This window comes from Ptychodera flava, chromosome 21, assembly GCF_041260155.1.
Source record: "Ptychodera flava strain L36383 chromosome 21, AS_Pfla_20210202, whole genome shotgun sequence".
Lineage (NCBI taxonomy): Eukaryota > Metazoa > Hemichordata > Enteropneusta > Ptychoderidae > Ptychodera > Ptychodera flava.
Window position 1 is genome coordinate 11,905,329 of NC_091948.1, and position 27,627 is coordinate 11,932,955.

At 39.1% G+C, this 27,627-nt stretch overlaps 1 protein-coding gene across 14 annotated transcripts in view; it reads right to left on the reverse strand.

Annotated features, from left to right (window-relative positions):
• Window positions 1–27,627, reverse strand: part of LOC139121412 (uncharacterized) — a 120,572-nt gene that overhangs the window by 51,763 nt on the left and 41,182 nt on the right. For all 14 annotated transcript variants that reach the window (XM_070686263.1, XM_070686262.1, XM_070686260.1 and 11 more), the window contains exons 2-4: window positions 22,988–26,868; window positions 21,339–21,600; window positions 19,568–19,610 (exon numbers count right to left, since the gene is read on the reverse strand). In XM_070686263.1, coding sequence (XP_070542364.1) covers window positions 19,568–19,610; window positions 21,339–21,600; window positions 22,988–24,939 — 2,257 coding nt within the window. In that variant the 5' untranslated portion in view covers window positions 24,940–26,868. The remainder of the gene's footprint in view (window positions 1–19,567; window positions 19,611–21,338; window positions 21,601–22,987; window positions 26,869–27,627) is intronic.

Here is a 27,627-nt window from a genome sequence, read left to right on the forward strand (position 1 = left end):
CAAACGAGTCATCGCATCAAAGTGATCAGGCCATCCACAGCTAGTTTTCTGTTTAACATCTTACAGATGACACGCATCTCAGATAAAATTAGTTTATTCACTCAATCTTAAAAACTCCCTGATGACATGTTCAGAAAGGTTCTGAATAAAACACTTAGGCAGCAATGATGAAAAGCATACAAAAGGTTATTTGTTTTTTACACAAACCCACACTTTATATATTTCATCAGACATAGTAACATATTTTAAAGTTGTGTCATGTGTACCTATACATGCTGAGACAATTTGAAAGTTACAAAATTTGTTCAGAAATAGGTTTGTTCTCAGACAACGCTTGCATTTGATTTTTCAAGAGTATTTGCCTTTCCATTTATATATTTGTTGAAGTATGACTATACAGTCCCCAATAAAAATTACGGCTGGATTAGGTGTGTTAGATTTCCATAAAAACACTCTTTATGGCCGTATTGCTGACGTCAGCACTATAGAAGATTTCATCTAGAACACTCACATGTTTAAATGATGACAAATAAGCCGTAACAAGAAAAATACTCAAACAGTGATGTGAAAACGCAGAAATAATCTCTTAATTTAACTGGAATAACTATATTTGACTAGTCCGACAGGGGTTGTGGGAAATATTCAAAAAAGTTAACATACCTGTAGAAACTGATTTGAATGTTTTAGTGAAGTTGGGCTTTTAATTTAGACATGATAATTTGAAAAAAAAATGTTTGGCTCCTATTTGAAGTCAGACATTTGCCCGGAGATTATCACGTGGGATATAATCAATCGACTCCAGGCGAGCTACGGTCATGTTCCTACTCAAATCTGCATGTCTCCAAGTCATCATGCCTGGCTACTTTTCATGCGGAATTAAAGGCGGGAGGAATAAAGCCGTTTCAGAATGAAGAAAAAATACCGTAATCCACCCACTGAACCGGATAAATCCACAGTTAAATATACCCCACCTACTGAACTCGTATTCAATTGGAGAAAAAAATAAAAAATGGACATGATGCCAACATGATGAACCAGTGCCCCATTGTAAGCCAGCGGCAAAGCTGTTCTTAAGACGCACATCAGAAATATCGGTCTTACGCATGGGAGGAGGCCGTTTCCGATTCAAAGTAAATTAGAGAATAGTAATTTTTTCTCACCAAGGAATTCGAAAATGCCAGCAATTATCCTGGCAGGAAGGGCCGCTTATGAAATGTGGCATGTATATGTTGTTAGCGTAATAAAACCAAAAGCTTGTTTCTCTGCAGAGAGACATGTTTGACAATCTGTATGAAACATTAACATTGCTGTTTTTATTCCATATCAACATACATTCACTTGCGATGTATAACTTTCAAATGGTCATTTTTCTTGTCATTACAAGATTCCAGATCAATTGCTATAATGTTCAAAAAAGTCATTTCAGATATTTGTTCAGTTTTTGGTAATCATCAAATTTGTTGTTACATTTCTTTTGTATTACTTTCCAAGATATTTTCACCAAGCCCAAACTCTGACAATTAAACAAGTTGTGATTAAGAATGTTTCCAGGCATACAGGCTTGAGACAAAAAACCCCCTATCCTTACATATAAAAGCAGCCGTACTCTACAAGTTTATAACAGCTTCATGAATGAAATGCTAGAACTACCCAAATAGCCTTTCCACCCTGGAGACCAATCAAATGGATGAAAGCGATCCACTTTATTGGGGATAATTTTTGATAAGCCAATCACATATGCAAATTGGCATCATCTGCCTGCTATTGCAATCAGTGGCACATTGAGAGACAACTCGTAAAATTCCTGATATCAATGACGAACCCTTTGCTATGATACACCGAGTTTGGTGACGATCAGCTCCACTGGTTTTACTTATCAACCGCTCCCTAGCACAAACAGAGCAATTACAATCGCAGATATCTTTTCCCTCTTGTCTTCAATTTCCTGCACGAAAGCAGTCTCATTTTGTTGGCGCGACACTGTCTCCACATGCTAACACTTTTGAATTGCTACATGCTGGGATGAAAATTTGTGCGACAGAGAAAAAAACGGCCTCACTTCAGTGGAGATGTTTGCTAATAATGTCAGGCCATGCATTACGAGAAATGATTCTTCCTCTGTGGAAGTAATGAGACTGCAACAAGGTGGGCTGAGTGACGAGGAATTGAAATCAGCGGAGAACCACGTCACCTTCTGCAAGGTGACTTGGCCGGAAGCAAAACATGCGGTACCTTGAGGAAAAGTCTTTCAAAAACTCTCACAATCTTACCATTCTTTGGTGATGTGTAGCCTGTGTGTTCTCATTTTGAAATCTGAAGAGAAGTGCTTTTGTGAATATCAAAAACTGACTGTTTACCCATGAAATCAACACAGGAAATGGTGGCCATTTTTGAATACCAAACATCACAAATTGAGCTGCTTTGCTTTTCTCATTCCAAAATTTGCACAGTGGCTATCATTTTTACCTTTGATAGAGAAAGGATACCCTCAAGGTTCCTTGAGTAAAGTGTGATCAAAAAGTCAAAAATTTTATTTTCAGGGCCTATCCTAGTCGCAGACTAAAAGAAATCTACACAGGCACAAACTGAGAATAACATGAGGAAGATGGGGAACCACTGGAGGAAGTAGTTTGAATGTGTACAGCATCTGACACATGACGTAAGGACTGATGGCTCACTTGATCTTAATCTAATGAATGTAGATTTCTCGATACAGAAAAAAACGGCAAAAAGACATCCATGACCAAGCAATTCCCTGATCATCCTAAATCTGTATGCAAAATTACCGTCACAAACCAAGGGAATCGTTAACCTCACTACACAGATCCACAACAAAGATTTCTTGCGGGAAGGAAATTATAGAAATTGGAAATTTACAGTCCCTGTTACAGATCTCTGTGCCGCTACAAACCATGGGAATTGTAAACCATACTACAGACCAGGGGGGGATAAAGATTTCTGCCAGGGAAGAAATTATGGAAATTGGAAATTTATAGTCTCGGTTACAGATTGTTTGGATTGACACAAATCACGGGAATTGTTCACCATGTTTAATATTTTTTTCCATAAAAAAGAAACGACAGATTTGGAATTTACAGAGCCTGCTACGAAACCTTGGATTGAAATATAATTTTTGCACTGCTCATGGGTTTGATAGAAATCACAAAGTCCTACCCCTCTGATTATTAAATTTGGATATTAAATGCACACAAGAGAAAGACAAAGCGAAACCATAAAACATACATTTTGCAGAGACAGTTATATTCAAATCTTCAAAGCCCGATAGGTAGGTCAGCCTAGACATCGACAGACTCGATGCAACACGCTCTGTTTCACTATCGATTCCTGAAATGCATGCCCTGCAACTAGGCTAGACAAGTCTGATCTCTGTTTCTGATAGACCATCAAATTAATGCAGTAACCAGAGATGGCTTTCTGACGGAGTAAGAGGATAATCCATCACAATCGCCAATGGGTTGGATGTTGAAAACTTTATCATATATTTATGACAGACGTCAAACTCTTTTCTTGGGCGGGGGTAAGCTTTCCTATATCTGACAAATAGGCTGATTCTTTGGCGAGTTCATCAGTTCAGAGAATAAAATCAACAGCATATACCAAACCTACTTGTGAAGAGGTTTTCTTGTTTTGTGACATCACGATTTTTTATCATTTCACACACACGAGAAATGTGCACACGGATTATCTAAATTCTACAGAAAACTGTAAACCAAGGCTATCAAATAAATAAATACAATCTCGATCCAAGACGTCACATTTCAATACACGGCATCATTTTCAAAGAGATCTCCATGCATGGCATATCTTGGTCTTTAATCTTCAGAGTTTTTTCTATTCAATAACTTTACGAATCATAAAATACACAAATCAAGAAGAAAAATTCTATCGATATAGTATATTCAAACAGATGTATGCAAAGAAACTGACAGCAAAACAAAAACTTGTCTTGTTTGGAAAGGCATGTCACTGCTATATACAATATCACAGATTGGCGGGCCAAGGTTTAACAATATTCCAAGAAACATGGCTCTCTCGCTCTCTCTTTCTTTCTTTCTTTCTTTCTCTCTCACTCTTTCTGTCTCAGTAGATCCATGGAAGCAGCTGATACTTCTAATCAAAATGCGATATTACACCATTATCAATCAGGAAAATTGAACAAACAAAACTACGATATGAAAAATGCCAGCCCTGACATCCATTCAGCTTTATTGGAAATTCCATCTAATCTCCTGCAGCATCCAGCTGCTGCCATGGAAACCACTACATCCATAGCTCCATCTATCATTTGTGTAGGGGGACTTCCAATCAATCGTGGAACTACAAGTTCTCACAGTGTGCATTACTGGATCCTGATTTCTGATGAAAAAGTGATTAATCCATCAAACAGAATTTATTTCCTTCTATTCGTGTTCGCTTTTGTGGCATTGGACAGAGAAGCTGAATGCCAGAGACTGTTCGTGAAAACGAAGCAATTAAAAGAGTCTTTGATATGCCAGAGCTTAAGGACAGCGCCGAGATTCATCATTGATACCGATCTAGCGGCAACACACGGTGAGAAGCCCTAATGACCAGAACGCACAGTTCTCGCGATGGATGCGAATGCTGACCTTATCATCAGTGATTAAAATTCAAATCATTGCCAAGTCCCTTTGTGAGATTGTCTTTGAGTGCCTGGGCAGTCCGGGTCAGCTCCAAAATTGGAGACTCTATGATAATGTATTCCGGCATTCAGCCAATCATCGACCAGATTACATCATTAATAAAGTACAGGTCACGCTGGGTCACAAATTACCCACCAAGTGTGATCGGCAGTTTTGGGCCGCTTATTAAGCCCCTGTCTTGTGAATTTCGACGAATTTCGACAGTCAACATAATCCACGTGTTCTGCAGAAGGTCATGTCCAACAAGGAGTCCGATTAGTGAACAAATATTCGAAATATTGACGATTCATTTCTACCCCCAGTTTATCGATTTCGCTCAAGTACCGAGAATCATTTTGTGGATGTTCGTCATCTCTATTAGAAATACTGTTATAAAGGTTATTTGTGTAGGTACGCGTATAAAATTTTGCAAGAAAGAAGAGCAATGTCAGAGCTTTAAAACGATACCTGTTTTGTAGTTGTCAAACGCAGACTAAAAATGGTACGCGATTTTGAAAATGTGTTGAAAGAGTGGCCACACAACTGTTCCCATACGGTAGAATTTGTATCGCTGCCATCTCCGATACAAATGGGGTATTCTGAACGATCTGTGTAGGTACACGATTTATATTTCGCAGGACTTCAAGCCAGAGTCTAGGAATCACAGCGATATATGGGGTTTGGTTGTCTTAGCCAGAATAAAACTGGTACGCGATTTTGAAATTGTGTTTTGACAGAGTGGCCACACAACTGTTCGACATTATGACAGAATACGGCGCGGTAGTTCGACACAGTATGGTGTACGTAACGAAGGACGCATGTGGAGGTTGCCAGGAAATACATTTTTACTGATGGCGCGCTGGCCGCTGATTGGCTAGTGAGAGGGGGAAAATATTATGGTATAGCGTCTCCAATTTTGGAGCTGACCCGGACTGTTGAGTGCCTGGGCACGACGGGGAGACGACAGCTGTGTTAATTACACCCTACTTCTGTTCAGTCACACACAAACAAGAACAAGATGGTTAGATCTTGTGAAAGAGTACAAGGGGCTGCGCATCTGACAGATGTTCAAAGTAAGAAAAAAATCCTGCATACCAAGGCATTGTCAATGACAGTCAGCATCAAGCAGCTATACAGGAGTAACAGTCACGACAGATACACATACATAGTGATATTACACCCCCTGCCATTGGGAGTTGTATTACCATTGTTTGAAGATGAAGTACTTCCAGGACTGCAGAACAGTGGGTCATGCAAGTTAAGCTAGAACGCACCTCGGGGACAGACATTCGGACTCCCAACTTCCACAATTCTCTTCTGATATACCACATGTGGGGCTCATTTTAAAGCTCTTGGTGAAAGAAAACTTTTCAGCGGCTTAGTTTTTCGAAATTTGAAAATTTTTTTTTTCTCCATAGAGTTACATAGGGATGGCGGCAATTTTGAATTTCTAATATCGGTAAATCTTGGGTTATTTGTTTCTCTAGTACCAAAATTTGCACGGTGACCCCCTATTTTTTATTCTTGATTTTGAAAGAGAATGATTGAAAGATGCCTTGAGGAAAGTTAGAGCAAAAGTTTAAGTCTTTCACTTTCGAGGTACATACAAAGTTAAGCTAAATTACAATTCAGTATTTATCCTAAAACTTGACATGCTTCTCTTCATTCAACACTGAGAGGCACTGAGGTAAGCAGGTGAGACTGGGCCCACCTTTCTGCAAATCCAATGTGGTTGTCCTATTGGCATGAATGCAAGCAATCATTTGGAAGACTGGACCCGCCTATATGCCAAGCTTACAGTTCTCTTTCTGTTCATTTACCAGCCAAGGTACCCTGAAGTAAGCATGTTACAATAAGCAAGACTGGGTCCATCCTTCTACAGGATGACCTGTTTGTTCTACCTATCTGGAACAATTGCCTGCACAATACAACAATATGAGCATTCTCGTCTTGTTTGTGACCACATACATGTATATGTCAACTATTTGTGATATAAAGTTGCTTTTCTTATATAAAGTTGCTTCTCTTACAGAAAATGTGCCTGTTCATTCTTTGAAAGACTGGTAATTTTTTTCACAATAAATGAGATAACGTAAAATGACATTAGTCCAGGCAAAACATCTGGGGAGCATTCATGTCAAACATCCTAAGTTTGACACACATTTATATAACATATTTTACACAAACATGTGTTACATGAATGATAGAGTCTTTAGCCATCTCAGTGAGCCTGTGTCACTTTGAGCATACTAATACTGTAGCATAAAGAAGCTTTGAAAAGAAAGTCAAATTCAGAAAATACTAATATTTTTGATATTTTTAGGTGTACAGGTCACTTGACTGTTCAAATCTCAGTGTGGAAAGCCCTTTGAAGGACCAAACTTTTGCCAAAAGTGGAGCATATGGAGAGAAAATTTCATACTTTGCAATGGGTCAATATGAACCGTTGGAAACAGCATACATGGCTGTCGACAATGACTGGCTACAGCATCAAATGTAGTTTAGTGCAGAATAATTGTTCCACACTATTACCGATCACAAAGTCATTTCAATGATTTAAAAAGGCTAGTCTCCTCATCCTTGAATATTGTAAACCTCTATGCAAATGATACACTTAAAACTGACTGAGTAAATGTCAGGTGTTGTTTCTTGGCTTAAACTTGAGACATTACGGAACTAAAATTGGTAATCTACCTAAACCCTACATAAACGCAAATGTCTACACAATCTTCAATAGCACTTTAGAAAAACAGACTTCAATTTGCACATTAATGCACTTTACAGGCAAACACTGCCCACAGTAGACCGTTTGAAATGTTTGAGGACGACAAAACGCAAGGGAGAGAAATAAGAGACCATCAGCGTCCGCGTCAATCAGTATTTTTCTTTATCACCTTAAAATGGCAGTCTGAAAACACATACCACTATTTGTCATTCTCTGATTTCACACCTTGCTCTCATGAGTCTCAGTGCATTGGTCTCTGAAGAACTATCAGACTGTTTTCACTATCGCTGGAATTGGCAATCGTTTAAGTCTTTTTCCCCCTGACCTTTGAATCACCTTTCTATATTGCCTGACACATTTAGGGAAAGATGGACAAAATGTAGTGGACATCTCAACTGTGTTTTACTCAATTTGGAGCAGAATGACTGCATCTAAACATTCATTCAAATTTTCAAAATCTGCAATTACGTGCCAAAATAAAACTTCCCCCCTTTTTTACTGCAAAATCTCCTATTCCCTTATTTGCTTGCAGGTAGACAAATAATTCTGGCATATTATTTATATCATCTTCAGTGTCTTTATCAGACTCCAAGACCTTCACAATATTGTGTTCTGAAATAATATCATTCATAAAATTTCAATGAAATCGGAAAAGCCTATATCCAAGCACAATGATAACCCTTCACTTTTCACCTTTGACATTCCAAAACTGCTAACTTTTGATTTCCTTTAACCATCAGTGGCTATCCTCTCAATCACAAATTCCTTTTTGTAGGGGAAGAAGTTGCATTCGATGAACGTTCAGTTTTTCAATTCCTTATTAACAGTTGCAAGTGGTTCACATTAGATCACTGATAACGACACAACAGTAGCATCATGGCTTGTTTCTGAAAGTGACAATGACTAATGATATATTGATATACGGTCTTGGGTTCACAGTTCGTCCGACACGGGCAATATTAACGTCATCAATCACATGCCAGGTATTAATCTGATTTCACAGCAATAATTCTAAATTACACCAGCCCGAGTTTTCGGTAATCAGTACAGTTAATTACTTTTCAATATAGGGCGCCAGGGAGCCCGTACCTAATATGCTGCCTCTTTATTACACATTATATTTGACAGAATGAATCATATTCACGGCACTTTGATAACCGGTAGGAATGGACAAATTTCTTTTTGAGGTCAAATTATCAAATCTGACATTTGCTGTGTGCTTGTGACATTTATCATAGCCTCCGTGTTTCTCGCTAAAACTGTCATCAGCAATTAGAGCTGCTGCAGATTTAAGGAGCCCTGGTTTGTGGGGGGGGGGGGGAGAGAGAGAGGAAAAAAAAGTCCTTTGCTATATGGAGTGGTGTGATATCACGTGCACTTCGGAAGAGTCATGATTCTGAAGAGAACTTGTCCTGTGTAGCATGAAACTTACATCTGTGAAAATCGAACGCAGTTGAACAACCCACACATTCAAAAACAAATCACCTTATAATTGGTTGCAATTACCACACCATAGCTCATTCTAAAATAATGGGATTTCATTACAATCACATATCTGAGTATAATCTTACACAGTGGTATGTTTCAAGTTACACTGGTATTTCACCTTGTTACATTTCGTACACTTACCCCGCATTCTACCTTAGTAATTTATCTTTGATGATGGTCACTATTAAAGAGAGGTGAGTTTTCTATTTCCTGTCTTGGGAACAAAAACTACACTTCATACTTGCTTCTCTGTCACTCTGTGAAATATCTTGAATCAGAATATAAACCAAACCACCTACAGAGACCATCCTCCGGAGACACAATCTCCAAGTTTGAAATTGCTACATGAATAATAAAACTATTCTAAGAATACATTTCAAGTTGATATCTACATTCCAGGAATTGTGAATTCAAAAGAATTTAAAAGCTTCAAGATATTTCTTTGAGCAGTAAGTTTCATTGTATATATATAATAATGTTCCTGAAACTCACATGGACACACATGTGTTTATCTACCCAGGATAGCTACTTTCATCTCCTTTTCAATATGCAATGCAAGAGTGTTTCATACGGTCCGCACATATCAGCTGTGATTAAATATGCTATTATACCTCTGCAACCCTACAAGTGTGACAGTATTAATTTCCTCACACAGTGATGGAGGGACTGTGCATTAATATACAGGGTACACTGCTTGAGTTAGACTCTACCTTACATATTAATCTGAGAGAGGCATGTGATATGATTTTACACAAACCAAATCACTGGTGCATGTGTTAATATGGCTCACTGAATACAAATCCACAAAAGTCTACCGACATGCCCTATTTTTGACTGAATGTATCTTTTTTCTTTTTTTTTCAAACAGTCAACATTTTGTAGAGCTGCTATATCTATTGAGAATGAACTCTACAGATCCGAAACACACGACGACAAACAAAGATGATTTTTGATTTCTACCATATATATACATGATAATACGACCAGACGTAAAATATTGACGGTGCATGATGGCTTAAAACTGTTGATTTACATCCCTTGCAGTAAACTGTACTTTTCTGTTATATTGGGTTCATAAATCATTTTTCCTATTCTATTTCATGTACCTGTGTCTTATTGTAAATCACTTACATTTTACAGTATATTTACAATAACCATGCACAGGTTGAATGAGACAGTGGATGAGAATCTGGTACCATGGTTACCCGGTACTATCTGATTTGATTGCCATCTGTTCTGATGAAAAACTAAAAAAATACATTTACCAATACATTCCTATTTCAATTAAACTGATTACTTTGTACAGAAAAATGCCATGGTATCACAGAAGGAAAATAGTTTTGCCTGTCCATAATTAGGTGGTAGAACAAGACATGACATATGAAATATCGCTATTTGTGAACTTTGACCTCTTCCTATATTTAGCAAGTGACCTTTCCTATTTATTCTAAGTAACATTATAGACAGCAGACTGTCTATGGTAACACACATGTCACCACATATGAATGTAAACCACTCTGAAATGCCTGATTGTGCTCACGGAAGGCCTTGGTCAGTACCTCCAGATAATGTAGTATAAGAAATGCAGGAAGTTCAGGCGTACCACAGAGTCACATGACTGAGGGGTTTTTAAATAGAAAGCCACCATATGGTAGTTTATAAAGCTATTTATAAATGCCGAGTGAGGCATGAATGTGGCATGTACTAGGGAAGAGGCACGAGTGTAATTTAGATAAACTGTTTTTATGTTGAATACCACAGAGTTTGGATGACACAACAAAACTGACAAATTGGATTATACACAGATGTGATAGATGCGCCTTTCATCTCAAGACAATATTGTAAAAACCTGGCCAGACAATCTGTCATCATTGTACAGTGAGCTTCCACACAACACAGGGAACATATCCTTCATGGTAAGAAAATCCACATTGAGCGAAAACATCATTTATCACGACATTAATCTTAAAAACAGTACGTGACTCCGGGGCGAAAGACAAGAGAAAGCAGATGACAAATTCCGTGGGCAAGAAAAATTTTCACATTGAGACGAAAAATGCCGCCTGGTTACCAAAACAATACTTTAACAATGGTCATAACGGCACAAAAAATGACTGCTCACCTTTCTTCTTAGTATTAATACTTGTCATGAAGGCATAACAGTCCTGGGTTAGTTTCAAAGAGCATTCATCAAAACTTCAACACACTGGAGTGTGTTTTTCATTCCATATGTTAACTGACCTCCTACCCTATCGCATATCTATGAAGTCAATGACACAGCCGATAATGAATGACTATCATATTTATATTCATAAATATTCATGCACTGTCCTATTTACATGGTAATTGAGTATCGCTATCATTGTTTGTATAGAGATTAGATTACAAACATCTCTCTCTCTCTCTCTCTCTCTCTCTCTCTCTCTCTCTCTCTCTCTCTCTCTCTCTCTCTCTGTCACTTTTCTCATTGTATCACAGCTTGTTAATGGGTGTCTTTCATCACTTGCCTCAACTTTTCTGTCACTTAATTTATCTGATCTCATCCTCTTTATCTCCTACTGTTCATCAAAGATATCTCACTCATTTTTTCCCTCATCTGCCCTTGTGAGAATGTTGTCTCTCTCCCTGTCCTGTACGTGTTTTCTTCAAATTGCTTCACACTTTTCCGATATCTATGCATTCCTTCAGAATCACTGTGTACTTTAACTTACAGTTCTTCCTCATGGTAGCAGATTCTTAATCCCTTCTTCAATCTGACTTATTTCACGCCAATTTCCAAGTCTGTTTACATCAAACTATCATTTCTGACAATTAAATGCTCGCTCGCTCTCTCTCTCTCTCTCTCTCTCTCTCTCCTCTCTCTCTCTCTCTCTCTATCTCTTCTCTCTCTCTCTCTCTCTCTCTCTCTCTCTCTCTCTCTCTCTCTCTCTCTCTCTCTCTCTGACATTTTCTTTGCTTTTTGTAATCACTAACACTGATATAGAAGCTGACAATCCCATGATACAAATAGTCACGTCAACTGATTTTTTTCTGTCTGATGAGCCAAATCTTACAACAACTTCACATTTGGTTTCGTGAAAACATAATTTTTTTTCTGTACACACTTCACTTGTTGCTTTGAGAAAAGCAGTTATGGCTTCAAAGATAAACGTATTTCTTCCATAATAATCTGTCTGCATCACTTCCAATTACACTTTCAAGCAATGGAACACGTATCTCTTTGACGCCTAAGCTTCATGTGAACACAACCCCTGATTACCGGAAACGCAACCTCGCGTCTATTGAATTCCAAATGGAAGCTCAGCGATAATGGGTAACAGAAAACGCTTGAATATACATCACTTTTCTCGAAAGATGTATTGTGGGAATAACAGCAACATTCATAACCATTTAAGGGACTGTTATTAGTTTTGACAATTTGTTTAGTAACTTTATCTGATTCAAAATTCTGAGTAGGCATTTATGCAGACACTTCACCCTGCATTAACGGATTCCTCAGCGCACTGGGTCTGAAAAATAGATTCTCTCGAGAATCATTGTCACTTTTTTCTTCATTTACAAAGTTTGTTTTTTTTTAAATTTCGTCTTTTACTTATACTGTGGAAACAGTTCATTAGAGACTGTCAGCAAAGACGACATGACGCAGAATGTTGCCATGACAACAGAGGTTGGGGTGACAGGGAGTGAATCTTGCAGGGGAAGAAACATAAACACTACAGGATTTTCTTTATGTGCTATATCACTGCCAGGTTTGCTTCCCAGCAAGAGAAAAACTTTGGTTCAAACAGTTGTACGCTGCTTTTTTAGTTCTTTCACATCACATGGATTTTTACCAAGGCAGGCCATTACTGCTTATGCTGCAAGGACAAAGGAAACAAGTCCATAAAGGCAACATCCATTAGCTCAAAATTCTTCAAGATATTTATACCACCGACAAAGGTACGACTGCAGCACACAGGTGGTTGCTGCACTGGGGATGATCTACAGAGAATATAGAGCAGCTACATTGGGAATATCACAACTTCACGTGATAAGACAGATGAAATGGATTACCTCCACATGATAAACATACCAAGTAGTCTCATGAAATGTACACACGACCTTCAAAAAAGACATCCAACATCCTCACGTGACATTTGATGTAATGGATTAGTTTCTATGTTTCTTTTGCTACTTAAGCCTTGCTACCATCAGAAAGATTTGCGTCAATGAGTATAAATCACAAAAACGTCTTTTTTCCATTCCTTGTAAAGTCACCTTCCGTACTGACAAGTGCCGAGAGCAGAATTAGACCCTGATAATGCAAAGACAGATTTCCTATTATCCAATTTTTTTTAGGAAACAAATGAAGAGATTAGCAAGCTCTTAGTCTTCACAATACCATCTTGCAATATACACAGCACAATCAAGTATGTCTACCTTGTACATATTAAAATATTACAGTTCTATTCTTGGAGCAATACAATGTATACAGCACTTTGGCATTTTATTCAGCTGCAAGTACCAAGCATCAAAAATATTCCCGTAGTGGATAGGAATGCTCTCACCAACTGAACAATATACTTTAATGTTTTGTTGTTTCTTTTAGTTTTTGTTTGTTTTGTTTTTTTGTTATTGTTTTCGGTTTTTTGTTGTTTGTTTTTGGAGGGCCACTTTGAACACTGGTTACTTTAACAGTGGGCATCTAGACCAGTCATAGAGATGTCATCAACACTTCTGTGTATTCAAATGACACTCACTTCAATTTTGTCCTGCTGTAGAAAACATCGCAGAAGTGGATTATGAAGTTACACATTCAAGCTACAAATATTCTAGTCGTGCACTTTTATGAATGTATACCGGTACGATACCATTACACTCCCAAAGGAAAAAAAAAATTCTGTTGTTTTGAAAATCAACGATCCAATTGCATTCACAGTTCAGCACTTTAATTTGAACTTTCATAATTCCCCACACATTATGAAATTCCAAGATTGATCCTAAAAGTATAACAGTCAATAAACTTTAAGATCGGGCCAATAAAATTGACTCATCCTTTTAGAACTGCAATTGGCGCTGGGGGACTGAAATTAAATGCATGTCAAAAACGCCGTAGATGATAAATTTATTGTTTGGAGAGAATGCATTTTTCGTCCCAGGGATACTAAATTACTTCCCGTAGAATTATGAAAAATGATTTGCCAGTGGGAAGATTCAGGTATCTGCTTATAATCAGACGCTGCTTCCATTTCCGTGCAATTAAAGCATCATGCCTCCATAAATTTTGAAGTCCCAGCTGAGGCTATCTGAGAGAATGGTGACTATCGTTACGGTAGTCAACAGCAGAAAAAAAGACACTTTACTGCTTTCCTTGTGGTGGAAAAGATGGAAAGGAGAGATAATTATTCCCTGATTCCGCAACAAAACAGAAGAGATGCTGCGAATAGTGTCATTGCACAACACCAGATTCTGTTAAATGTGATCACGTGATGGTAAACTTGCAGCAGTTTCACCACGGCCGAACATTTGCATGCCTCAAAACAGGAGAGACTGTTAATGCTGGAATGATTTTCTCACACGACATCTGCCCTGGCTCTCCTGCTTTGGTAAACTTACATCCAAGGAGGAATTTTTGCTTCTATTCACACTGCAGAGTATTACAATGTACACCAAAGAACTATAATAATTTATATCCGGACACTTCCCAAGGTGGTTAAAGTCAACCGTCAGGCGCGCTCGTCTTGAGTAAAAACACAGGTGGCCATAAATCACAGAAAGACCGTGCAAAACACAGAGCGGATTGCCAAAATCATAAACTATGCATGTGTCAAACATTTATCAGGTCCCTGCACGGGTCGATGCAGCTGCATTCTAACCCAGTTTGAATCAAAGTTTCACACAAGACGACGTTTCAATTATTGTGGCAGCATCCCGAAAAACGGTAGCAAGGTATAAACCCACTTGGTCAATCAATATTACATGGACTGACATATCAATCAATCGAATGTCGGGCCCTGCGGTATCACCTGCCAAACAAGATATCCATCACAAGGGATCAGGTGAAAGCAAAGCTGAGTTTTTTCCGAGTATTTATGCATATTATGCCGCCTTCCCTGCATGTCAATGCAAACATCACGATTGAAGAGCGGTGTTTATCATTTGCATGTCTAAATCTATCAATATGATCTACATGGCATATAGATGGTGCAGCCTATTACTTATAAATCGTACGTATAAAAAAAAAGTCCATTGCATTTTGTTTGACATACTATTTGCTTTACTTGTTTGGCTTTCTCAGCACATGCATCTGAGGCAGCAAGCTGCACAGATCAATTAACTACTGACCATTTTATTATTGGACTGCGGAAATGCTTCATTTCACATATGGTACACATAGGAATATCCAGCAATGAACTCTTAATTAGTCCTCAAGTACATACATCCCATATCATATAAACACTTCAGGCCAGCCTTCCATACATACTTATCCACACACATGAATATACACATAATAGCATTCACACAAGGGCAAACACGCACACATACACACACATATACATACACACACACAAGCAGAAATCCAGTGAAGATTTTACGCGACACAATTATGACATTTGCCGCTCTGATGGACTGCCTGTAATCTCGTCCATAAGATATTCATGTGCAGAAATCACTGACCCTTGAAAATCCACAGGCACACAATTCAATTAACTTTGTTAAGAATTCTGAATGAAAACATCTCACATTTTCCGGGATGTTGACCATTTTCCATAAGAGGCCACAAAATGACAAGACTTTTCCACACATGACAGATGTCCATGAAGACTTGATGCAAGAAACAAGATTTAGCGATGACATTTTGCACAAAAAGCTGATATAAAACGGAAAGTTTAAATTTTGATGGCAGTGAGGCTCAACATGATTAAAATGCCACTCTCTAAAAATGACGAAAATATTTGTGTCTGGAAGAGTGAAATTCTTTTGTATAACTTTCACATGAAAATTGAGAAATACCATACGTCATAATTTGATATGTTTACACTGTTCAGTAGCTGCCCACATGGAATGGTATGTGCAAGCACATTTGACCCATGATATGAGATAAACTTCCACTGTAAAAGGCGTATCCGGGGCATAATTGGTGAGCAGGAATTCAAATGAGAAACAGTGTTGAAAGAGGAGGGAGGGGAAAAAAATGTATAAATAGATGGTATTACCGTCAATAGTTTCCTCGTAATCATACTCAATTACTGGCACTAAGGTATAACGAATCATTTCCGAACAAAGCTCCAGCGACTGTTCCCGAGTTGCTTTGACTCTGTCACAAAAGCTACATTATCCACTTTGGCACTTTCTTCGTGACTGTAGATTCCAGCTTTGGACTCCAAAACATTTCTCATGCTTCTCCCGCATAGTGTGCTTATCCTTTTTTGACCAGTATTAATTTTTTTTTTTCAAAAGACACGTATTACAAAGAAAACTTCCAGCAATGACTGTGGTGGTGTTCTACTGAGGATGGCAGCAGTAGAAAAGCTGCCTATTTCTCTAACGGTGGTTTGGAAAACACACATGACATAGCCTAAAACAATCTCACAACACCAAGCTAGGGAGACTACAACTGTTACATGGGTAGGCAAAACTGTCAATCAAAAATAAAAATTCTAAATAAAACTTATATATACTCACCAATAAGATATTTCCATACATGCAGTGATTTGCATAACAATGATGGAAATAAAAACACAAAGAAAAAAGCCACAAATTAGCAAACGACAAAAAGACGGCAAATAACTCAAATATTCATGGGAAAATAAAATTGCCAACTGAATGAAGCGACATGCTGTGAACACAAGGTTGACTGAAGAAAATGAAACTCTGGGGTTTTTCCTCAGCAAAAGTAACGTTTCTGTTCAAGAAACTGTACCCCCCAAGTGGCTGAAATTTGAAAGCCTATAAATCTACTGAGCGGAATATTTCATTTCCATGTAGGTATGACAGCTTCTTGACTTTGGTCAGGTGTGGATTGATGCCCCATTCACAGATCTTCATGACTGGAGGTTAATCAAGCTTTTTGCTCTATTAATTTCAGATATTCAGCTTATCAAGTCCGATCATCGTTCTCCACAACAGAATTATTTTTTTTTTTCTAAACTGCCAGATATCAAAAGAGAAGTCCTGAAAACATCTTTATCAAAATTGATAAAAATATCCACAAATCCAATTCATCGCTATACAGAAAATAAATAACATATTTTCCCTTTGTACCAATAATTTTTCCTTTACCAACAAAATTCTTCAAATAAATGATCATCAAAGAGCACACTTCCAGTCGCATTATTATGACAAAAATACTAATAAATATAATGTCCATTCAGATAATCCGGTACGTTGCGTACCGTGGGCGATTATTGACTGGGACGTCTGTTTTCAAAATGTCATCTAAATTATTTCCTGAATAAAACATATTTCTTTTGATCAGTTCAGCGTTTCCGGAAATTACATTTCCATGGCTTATTATCTTTGTTCCCCAAAGCTATGAAATTTCCTTTTTATTCTCTACAGCAAACATTCCTCATAATCTGTGTTTCTCCTTTTTAGATCATTGCGCAAAAACCATGCACTGTTGCTTTCAACCATTACGACTTCATTATGTGGGCAGAGAAACTCCTAGCAAGGTCCTATTCAGGAAATAACGTCTTATTCAGTATGCTAAGTTGGTGATGTAATCATTTTGCCCACCAAACATCACGTTCCTCTCCTGTTTTCACCATTTCATCCGAACATTAATTGATTTCTTGTTGCATTCCAGAGCAAATTAGTTCAACTACACACTTTCCTGTTTGCAAAGTCGGCAAACATTATTCAAATTGAAAACAGAAATTGTTTAAATCACCAGGGCTGTTTCATATTACAGCATTTTTGTTAAAAGGATTCTTCTCAGCTTCAGAGACACATGTGATCTATATACTGGCCATTTTGGGTTTTTTATTCAATAGCTTGCCATAAAATACAGAAAATCTTCCTGTTAATAATTTTGTGTCTGTCAGTGTTGTGAACCATTTTATTTTAAATGGAAAAACTCACTATTTTTGGTCGACAAGTGTGTATTCTATATTTTTTTGGTATTTCGAAATGTGCTGACAGACTGGTCCAAAGGCAGCACTTTCAATAAAGATAAATGACAATTTCAGGCATGTACGAGTCGTATGGACTAATGCAGTTACAGCTGCTACCATCATATTGCAAACCTTGGTTAACAGAAGAGGAGAGTTACACTTGAAAATCACCATATGTCAGTGAGTTCAGAAGGCACCACAAGGACAATTTTTTTGAGACACCTAAACTATTACAATACTTTGCTGGTCACTTGTTTATGTGAACTCATCTTTAAGTCTGGGAATAAATGAAGTTTTCACAGCTCCATTTTTTGTGGGAAATGAAATCTATTTCCTCTCAGAGTTAACTCAGGGTATAGCGGACATTTGGATTTTAAATATTGGCACATTTTACTGATTTTTTTCTCTAATGTCAAAATTTCCACAGTGACCCTATTTTATTCTCGACTCTGAGAAAGAATTGTTTATAAGCTTCCTGGAGGAAAATTTGAGTAACAGTTTAAAACCTTCAGTTTCCAAGCACATACAAATTTATATTAGATCGTTTCATTTTCTTCTTGAATTGGAAAAAATGTCCGGGTAACTTTTTCTCTCATAAACTTTGACTGCTTGAATGAGCCCATTATTCAGCATTCCCTACAAAAAGATACTGAGGATATTTGAGTGAAAGAAAACCGTGTTTGCAATGTATCAATTAGATGCTTTCAGCTGAGCACAGCTGAACAATCATTGATGTATCTGCTCACTGTCAGACTACATTACAGAACCAGCAAATGTAAATACTCCGGTCTTTTCTTCTCCTAATTTACCTTTCAGGTTTTGTCCTATTCCGATGTCAAAACCAGACCTGTGCATGTGGAAACTAATGTTGGGTACAGGAATATTGTGTTCGTTGACCTGTCTATACGTCTATTGGTATGATATTATAGTGATTATTTTTTTCACATCTATATCTTTTACTAAAGGAACGATGACGGTTGTGTGCTCTTTGACAATCATAACTGCCAAATTGGAAAAGGTATTTAGTTTGCATGGATAAGAAGACTTGGAGGGCTCCCTCTATTGGCCAAGTTAGCAATGTCAAAACCATGGCATACCAAGCTGCCATAAATTAAACCTTGTGTGATTTCTGACCCAAAGGTGATGAGATGAAACGAATTTATCCCAGAGCAAAAGCAGTTTGGAGTCTGTGTCTAGAATTTGTCCCGAAAAACTACTTAGCCACAGAGCTGCAAAACAAGAATTGCATTAATTCAAATGGTTCAATAGTTCCAGCACTCCGAGGCAATGCAATGAAGGAAACACACTGAAAGCATAAAACGATGGCTAATCACCCAGAATAAAAGTGGACAGCGAAAGAAATGCAAAATGAGGGATAATAAGACACACCACTTAAACACAGAACACATTCATTGGTATGCACACAAACTGTCGCAGTCAAACAGCAAAAAAATATTTTCAGAATAAATATATAAAAATCATCACATAACACTGCAGTTTCTTCCGTAAAGGTTTCTGTAATTATGTACCCTTATCACAGCTGCCTTGATGTGAAATGTATGAAGGGAACGCAGAACGTTAAAATAGAACAATTTTACCTTCTTTAGTTTTCGACCCACTGGGAGGCAAATCTTCATCATCCTGTAGACCGCCACACAAAAAAAAATAAAATTTGAATGAATTAGTTAATTTGAGCACCTTTTGTTGGGTTCATTTCAATGCAAAAGCAAGCTGGATGATTTTTTGGTATTTTGCGGTGTCAGATAATTGACCGAGGGAGAGTTTGAATGGACACACAGTAAAATGTCATTTTGGCCACTAGAGGGCGACAAAACATAATGCTGGAGCCCCTATGATTTTGAACAGCGTGAATGAAAGCAAATCTTCTACCTCTATCAGTTTGCGCATTTGGTTAATACACAGAGAATTGATTGTATTCATGTTGGTATAGTCTCATACAACATCAAATCAGCACAAAGAAAAAAATCTTAATACTCTGGTATTTGAAAAATTCATTAGAATTGACTTACTTCTGCATTTTGGTAACAGAAAACTCAAATGTGATTGACCCCATTGCAATATATTACTGCAATCACAGCGGTTACGAACAACTGCCATTGCGATTTGGTATCTCTGATATAATCGTCTCAAAATATAATTGTTGCTTATTTTAAACTTCAAGGAACAGAGTCACCATCTTTTAACATTATTACAATTATTTTCGTTTCAAGTGAGAAGTTATCTGTGTTGTTCTGCTTATTGAAATATATGTTGAATTGTCAATTATCAGGGCTCTGCTCACGCCTTACAAATAAACATAACATGACATAAACTGTACAATATACCATAAATTATGTCATTGAAGCATTTCCTGTCACATGTACAAGCAGGGGCAGTAAAAATCTGATGACTGACAATTCAGCAGATTCAACAGCAAAGAAGTTGCTCACATGAAACATAGGCTAATGGCAGTGTAGCTACTTTGGCCGTGGATTGTATGGAAGATAATACCAGATATAATGAGTGCAGAGGTCCTTTGACAATATTCTTACTGCAGAAGAATTGTTTCAGTATGGGTCATACATACAGACCCTTACACAGCAGACATTCAACAATAGCCAGCATAGAAAACTGCCATAGCTGGCTGCCTCTCACACAAAGTGGACACACAAAGTGGAAGATAACACCAGATATAATGAGTGCAGAGGTCCTTTGACAATATTCTTACTGCAGAAGAATTGTTTCAGTATGGGTCATACATACAGACCCTTACACAGCAGACATTCAACAATAGCCAGCATAGAAAACTGCCATAGCTGGCTGCCTCTCACACAAAGTGGACATTTATACAGGCAGTTGGATAAAAAATCTGGAAACGTTACAGACCCATTAGACAAGTGGTTTCTGAGATGATGATTCATTAAATATGCAAAATAGCAATAATTTGATAATGCTCAATTTCTTCACCAGCAGTAAATCTGTAGTAGTATGAACAACATGTATAGCAAGTGTCATCAAATACGACTCTTTATGGGGCTTGAACTCACAAAATCGACAATAGTAATTCACCTAGCATAGTGGTCAGTAGTTAAAACCCCTCGAAATAGATGTTTCAACAGGCAGCAAGCTCATATAGCTGTGATGTGATATTTAACAGAATTCAGAGGATATCTGTGAGCCAGTATTTGGCAGAACAGTTATTGAAGGACCGATACCGATCCCAATAGATTCTATGGACTATAGACCATAGTAGCAAAACATAGCTGAAAGAATTTGAAAAAATAAGACACTGAAATGGGGAAATGTTTCCAGGAATAAAAAATCTCCGGGTTAGATGATGCAGTGAACAGGATTACAGTTGGAACCTACCTGGAATGTTTCTCTTGGTCTTGGGTTCCGTAAATAACATTCCTCCGAGTGGATGTGATCATGGGAAGATGACCCTGTTTCATAATCACTTGTGGACATCAGTGGCTTCTGCTCCACATCATCATCTTCGTCATCGCTCTCCTGTTTCCGTAGATACCCCTGGGGGTTTCTGTTGTGCAGGTCATCGTCACTGCTGCCGAGAGAAGTTGGACTCCTGTTGTGACCTCTCTGCTCCTGCCTCACTGCCTCCCTCTGCCTCTCTCTGAAAGAGAAGGCAAGATTATGAGTTGACTCACCAATCCATAGGATGCTGCCCTCAATATTGGTGATATAAAAACAAAAGTTAATGAAACACGAGGGCTCCACTGTCAGCAGAGCTCATGAAATTCAGTAAATCCTCAGTCTGTAGTATCAAACAATGATTTCACTTCAAAGATGCAAAAACAGCTCATTTAATCCAACCTTTTCTCAATTTCATAAAAATAAATTGGCATCAGATAATCACCACATGGCATTCTTGTAAAAGAAATGTTCCTGGTTTTTCCTACCTGTTGTTTATTCTACAGATCTGGGTTATTATTTACAAGTTTTGAAAGTAATTTAGATTACATGAGAAATGACTGGCAGAGAATATCTAATAAATTTCATAAACTAGAATATGCTGTGTGATGTTCTACCACAGCATCTAGACATTTTAACCACAACCCTTGTGACATATATAGAAGACAGAAGAATATATTTAAAATGATTTGAATGTGTCTCACACTTTGACATACTGCATATGTGACATATTGCATTTTTTTCAAAAACACTGCAGGGGTTTCAAGCATTGTCTTTGATAGACAGTCCTTCTGTTAGAAATTAACTGTTTTCTCATCCAGAAATCACTGACTACATTCACTGCACCCAAGTGGCAAACAGCACCATTTGTCATCTTCCATTTCACAAGGACTACACTGAGCTATGTTTTCAAATATATAATTTGTGATGAAGATTGATGCAGACGACTTCTTAACAAAGTCAACATAAAAGCATGAACAAGTAAAAGAACTTATTAGACAAAGAATGGTAAAATAAGCCACTAATTTCCAATTTCTAATGCTTTTTCTTTTTAATCTGAATCACAATGGAGGAACGCAATCAATGGTGAGAAATTTTCAAACTTCAATGATTTGCATTAACATGTTCACTCCCGATTCTGAGTAGAGGAATCAAACACCATCTTTGATGACGATGGCTTTTTGTCCAACCCCGGAAATGAAAGGATTAAACTGGTCAAATATGCATGAAGGGGAATGGACAGCACCACCTCATTGAAAATTTCCTTGTATAAGCCAAACTTGGCAATTATTACTAGAATAGTTTCAGTATTTCAAAAGCATATCAACAAATACAGTAGTTCAAATTTATAGCATTTGCCAATACATGCTTGAACTGCAGCCAGACACTTATTACAACTGTGTGAAATTTGTAGTCCGGAAAGAAAAAGTGTTCCTTGCACTAACTTGTTTCTTCAGAGACTTAAATCTAATAGTTTCTTTTGAAGTGCGACTGTAAGGGAAAAATGAATTCTTCCCCTATATCCATTTCTACATTCATTAATTTGAATAATTTGCCTACACTCTGTATTTATTGCGATGTTTCCTCACCTCTCCTGCTCCTGCCTTCTTCGTTCTTCATCTTGAAGTTGTTTCTTGGCGTAGAACGGCCTCAACACCCACACTGGTTCTTCGGGCTCCTTTTCAACGTAAAACGTTGGAGATTTCAGCAGCATGTTTTTGCTCTGCGAAATCGCTGCTTGGATTTCAGTCATGGTATTGGTAATAGCGCCCTCACCAATGATTTGCTGGTCTCCTCTATCAGCATCCTCATAGCGACCACTGTCCTCCCTGTCTCTAGAAATGCTATCATATTCCTCATCACTCTCATCTGCATCCATAAACTGGTCTTCTTCCGGTCTATCTTGGCCAATGTCACCGCTGAGATCAAGGGAATGTATACCTGAAAGCCGCAACCCTGTCTTGTCATACAGAGGCTGCCCATAGGCAACTCCCTTTTTCACTCCCTCTACTGAAGAAGTTGACTTGGCAGGAGAATTTGCAGAGCTGGACTGTGAGGGCAGTGTTTTGGTTGGCGAGCTGCTTACAGATGTACCAGACCTTGCAGGAGATGCAGTCTTCGAGGTGATTTGTTTCTGAGGAGAGTGAGGTTTTGGTGAACCTTGTAGTGGAGACACTGGGTTCTTCTTTGGTGACACCTGACTTGTCGCATACGCCTGTCTCGCTTGCTGCTGACTCCGATCCCTCACTGCACGTGACCTCTCCATGTCGGCTAGTTCCCTTTCTGCTAGTTTCGCCAACTTGGCATGATCAAGGCCAGACAGTTGAGTATCTCTGGTATCCTTACTGACACCCTCGATGTCCACTAATTTGTAGCGTCTAGCTGACGTGGCTGGCTCTTCAAGGTCCTTCTTACTGGTTGCAGGTCTTCCAGACATGTCTGGTCTGAACCGTTCCCCATATCTTTCCCCGTCCTTTTCTTGCGTTGGTGAAATATCCCTATTGGCCAACTCATAACTGTTGCGTCTGCGGTTGGTTGGTCGGAGATGCACTTCATCTTTGCTGTCACCTCTGTGAGTCTTGTCTTCTTCATCTCGTTTCGCCTGCAACTCAGCTGCTCTCTGCGCGACCTTCTTTTTGTTTCTCTCTATCAAGTAGGCTTGGCTTTCCGCGATGTCGTCGTACACAACTTGTCCGCAGGTGCAGACTGGCTGATGTTCAGACTCTGTTTGCTCAAAGCCATGGCCATTGTGTGAGTGTGTCTTGATGGGACTTTCTTTGACGTGGTGGTGTGCCTGACTGCTCTGCTTGGGCTGGTGGTAAGGTGAGGTGCAACCGCTTGAGTGGCGTGATTCGTTCTCCAAATCTAAACTCTCCGGGTATTCATACTCTTTGGGTTGTGATTTGGTATGGCTTGACGTTCCGTACTCCGCATACCTTCGGCTCTGCGCTTGACTGATGTTATCAGGAGGTGGTGGCTGTCTTCGTGCTATCCCGGGAGATACAGGTCGTTTCGGTACCTCATCATTTGTCTGGTTGCTCTCTGAGGGCGCACTTAGGTGTTGTCTGTTACTGCTTTGATAATCTTTGTTTGTCACATTTCCCTGCTGCCTCCCCTGGACATTGACCAACTGTTGAGATGCAATATTTCTGTCTTCTCTTCCAACTGGGCTCATACCAGATGTTGCTAACCTTTCTGCAGAGGTCACTCTCCTATCATCCCACGAATCTCTTCTTCCAGAAAGATTCTCTGTAGCACCACTTTTCCTCTCACCTCTTCCGGCAGTAGTCATATCTGAAGTAACTGGTGTACCAATCATAGTTTCTTTTGCACTTCCCGATTTTGGGACAGGCCCTCTTCTTGCTGGCTGACCTGCCATACGCACTGGCCTCTTCTGCTGTTGAGTTGTTCTGGGATCTGTGGGAGGCGATGTCTTCGGCTGACCCATTTGTCTGTTGACTCTCACTGCTGTTCCTGGGACATCTGCTGTTCTTCTCACCTCCTGCTTGGGTAGGGTAGCGTTCTTCTTGCTCCACGCCATCGATGGGGACAAAGTAATTACCCTCCCTGCTGTCCTTCTGCTTCATGAGTGGGTTTCCTTTCGTTCGTTTGGCCTCTGCACTTTGCACTGGCTGCCTCCTTGGGTCTTGAGGAACACTCGGGCTTGGTTGCGAAGATAAAGTCCTCGGTTCTGAATTATGCATTTTTTGCACATTACCCTTTGGAACGCTATACTGACCCCGACCACCAGTTCTACCTTGTTGCTGTGGTGTCTGTCTCTGTTTGTCTAAGCCTCTCCCACGTCCTTTTCTAACACCTACATCACCTTGGGGTTTTTTCTTTACAGGGCCTGTGACCGGCTTGATACGTCTATCGCGGTCTGCTTCAATCGAATCATCCTGATTTGGTGATGGGGGAACATAATTGTAAGCTACACCGACAGGGATGTCATCAAAATTAGTGTACGTTTTGGGTACAGGTTTGGGTGTAGTTTCAAGCGGGGAAAAGTCCCGGTCTAAGAGTGTTTCTTGAGCTTTTTTCTTTTGTGGAGATGTATTCCTAGATGCTTTGGTTTCAATAATAACATTATCTTCGATGAGATCATCACTGAATTGCCCCGTCTCAGTTTTGGGGAGCGAATCTGTTTTAGCACCTTGGCTGCTTCGAGAAGCAATGATGTGGAGGTTCTCCTGTATTTTCTGATCAAGGTCAGCTGGCTCCACAGCAAAGTGGCTGGGCTGAACACTATCACCTAACAAATCGATGTCGCTGATCAGTTTATTGTCTGGTTCCTCATAATGCCTCCCTTCAGGATAAATATTTGATTCTGGGGCGTCTTCGAAGTTAGAGTCCAACAGATCCAAACTTGGTTTGTGCTCGTAATGCATCTGACGGCCTAAGTTGAGCTGAATGTCTAATTGTTCAATGAAATTCTGTGTATCTGTGGTGTCAGTGTCCGTATGTAAAAGATCAGATTCAAACTCCCGTAAGTCCTCTTTCTGTAACACAATAGTCTTCACCTCTTCCTTCACTTTTGTATCCACCAAAAGTTCAGCTTCCGGATGAAGGAGGGAACCCTCGTTGGGAATGTTATCCAAATGAGTTTCCGTGAAACCTTCTCTTTCCGATGTTTCTGGGACCACTACAGAGTGATCTTCAGGGAGGTCACTGACCTCTGAATCCAACAGAGTAGGGCCAGATTCTTGAACCGTTTGTTCTGCATAGTAAGACGCCTCAGGTTGGAGCCCGATATCTTCCCCGTTTTCTTCCACGTAACCTTCCACATCAGCGGCCTCCTTGGGCTCGTAAAACTGGTCCTCCTCATGAAATTGTTCACTTTCATCTCCATAGTGATCGTCTGCGTAATTTTCATGCATTTCCTCTTCCTCGTACTTCTCCACAACCTCCTCTTCTGATCTGTCGGCACCTTCCTCGGAGTCACCACTGCCCATGGTGACTGCAACAAGCATGCTACTTTCATCCTCTGGTTGCGACTCAGGAATGTCCTGAGAACCCTCGTTCACGCCTGAAACATCTAGTCCGCTTATTATATTCTCGGAATACCGTTCCTCCAGAAGGTTTGCATGAATGCGGTTTTCCTCTGGTGCATCATTTTCTGTGTAAACCCTATCATCCCCGTCCCTGTATTCTCCATTGTCATGCATGTCCTTTGCTTGATCAAAGCCATCTACTATGTGAGACTGCCCGTTACTTTCGATGGGTTCATTATCTTCCTCCGGATCAGCATTACTATCCATCTCCGCATCCTCATACTGAGATTCTGGCAGATCCTGCTTCTCCGGTCTGTCGCTGCCGGATTCGCTGTGATTGATTCCACTGTCTCTGCTATCTTCGTCTTGCACCGCATGGATAGGAGTCTTCACCGGCGAATGAAGCGGAGTGTAATCACTCTCCGCATCTTCAAACTGTGAATCTTGGGCCTGGTCTTCCATTACAGCTGAGTAAGAATCTGGAAAAGGGACAGGTGGAAAAAACACACAGATTAATGGCTATGTCCACACACGAGAAACAACCTCATCTTTTTTCTTCCTAAAATCTGAAGACATAAAATTCAAGATGAGCTATCACAGAACATTTATGCAAAAACAACCTAATGATCTATGATCATTTGAAAATTTTGGTTTCTATCCTTTCAAATAAGGCAAATGATCAAAAGGGGCATGATAAAAGTGAAAAAAGAATTGGGGCTGCTGGGATGTTGTGATGGCAAAAAAATGGCTGCTTCATTTGGGCTTATATCACATCAAGTCAGAGTCCTATCTCCGTAGGAAATGACAGCAAATTACTTCATGGCTTGTTAACCATTATCCCAGCTATCTACTTATCAAACTGCTTACTCCCACTTGGAAATTACGTCTATTGCTGGGACTCCCTCTTGACAGCATCTATCATATAAATTTACGCTAATGATCACGTAGTGCATGCACACACAATTGAAGTTCAAACAGTGGTACATTGCACTTTCAACCCTAGAACGAGAATGTTGGTAGGAAATTGACTTTTTTATTCTGAGGCTGAGTGCATCTTGGTGACTGTCATACGTGTAACACAGAAACAGTACATATTTACTGAAAATTTGGCCTGTTTTTGTTATTTCTCGGCTGCTCCTTGGTGATTTTCTAAAAGGGCTGCAAAAAGTGTTACATGTCCAGATGTAGTCACAGGGAGTACTTTGGGGAAATTACAATCAGCAATCAGTAGTAACTAC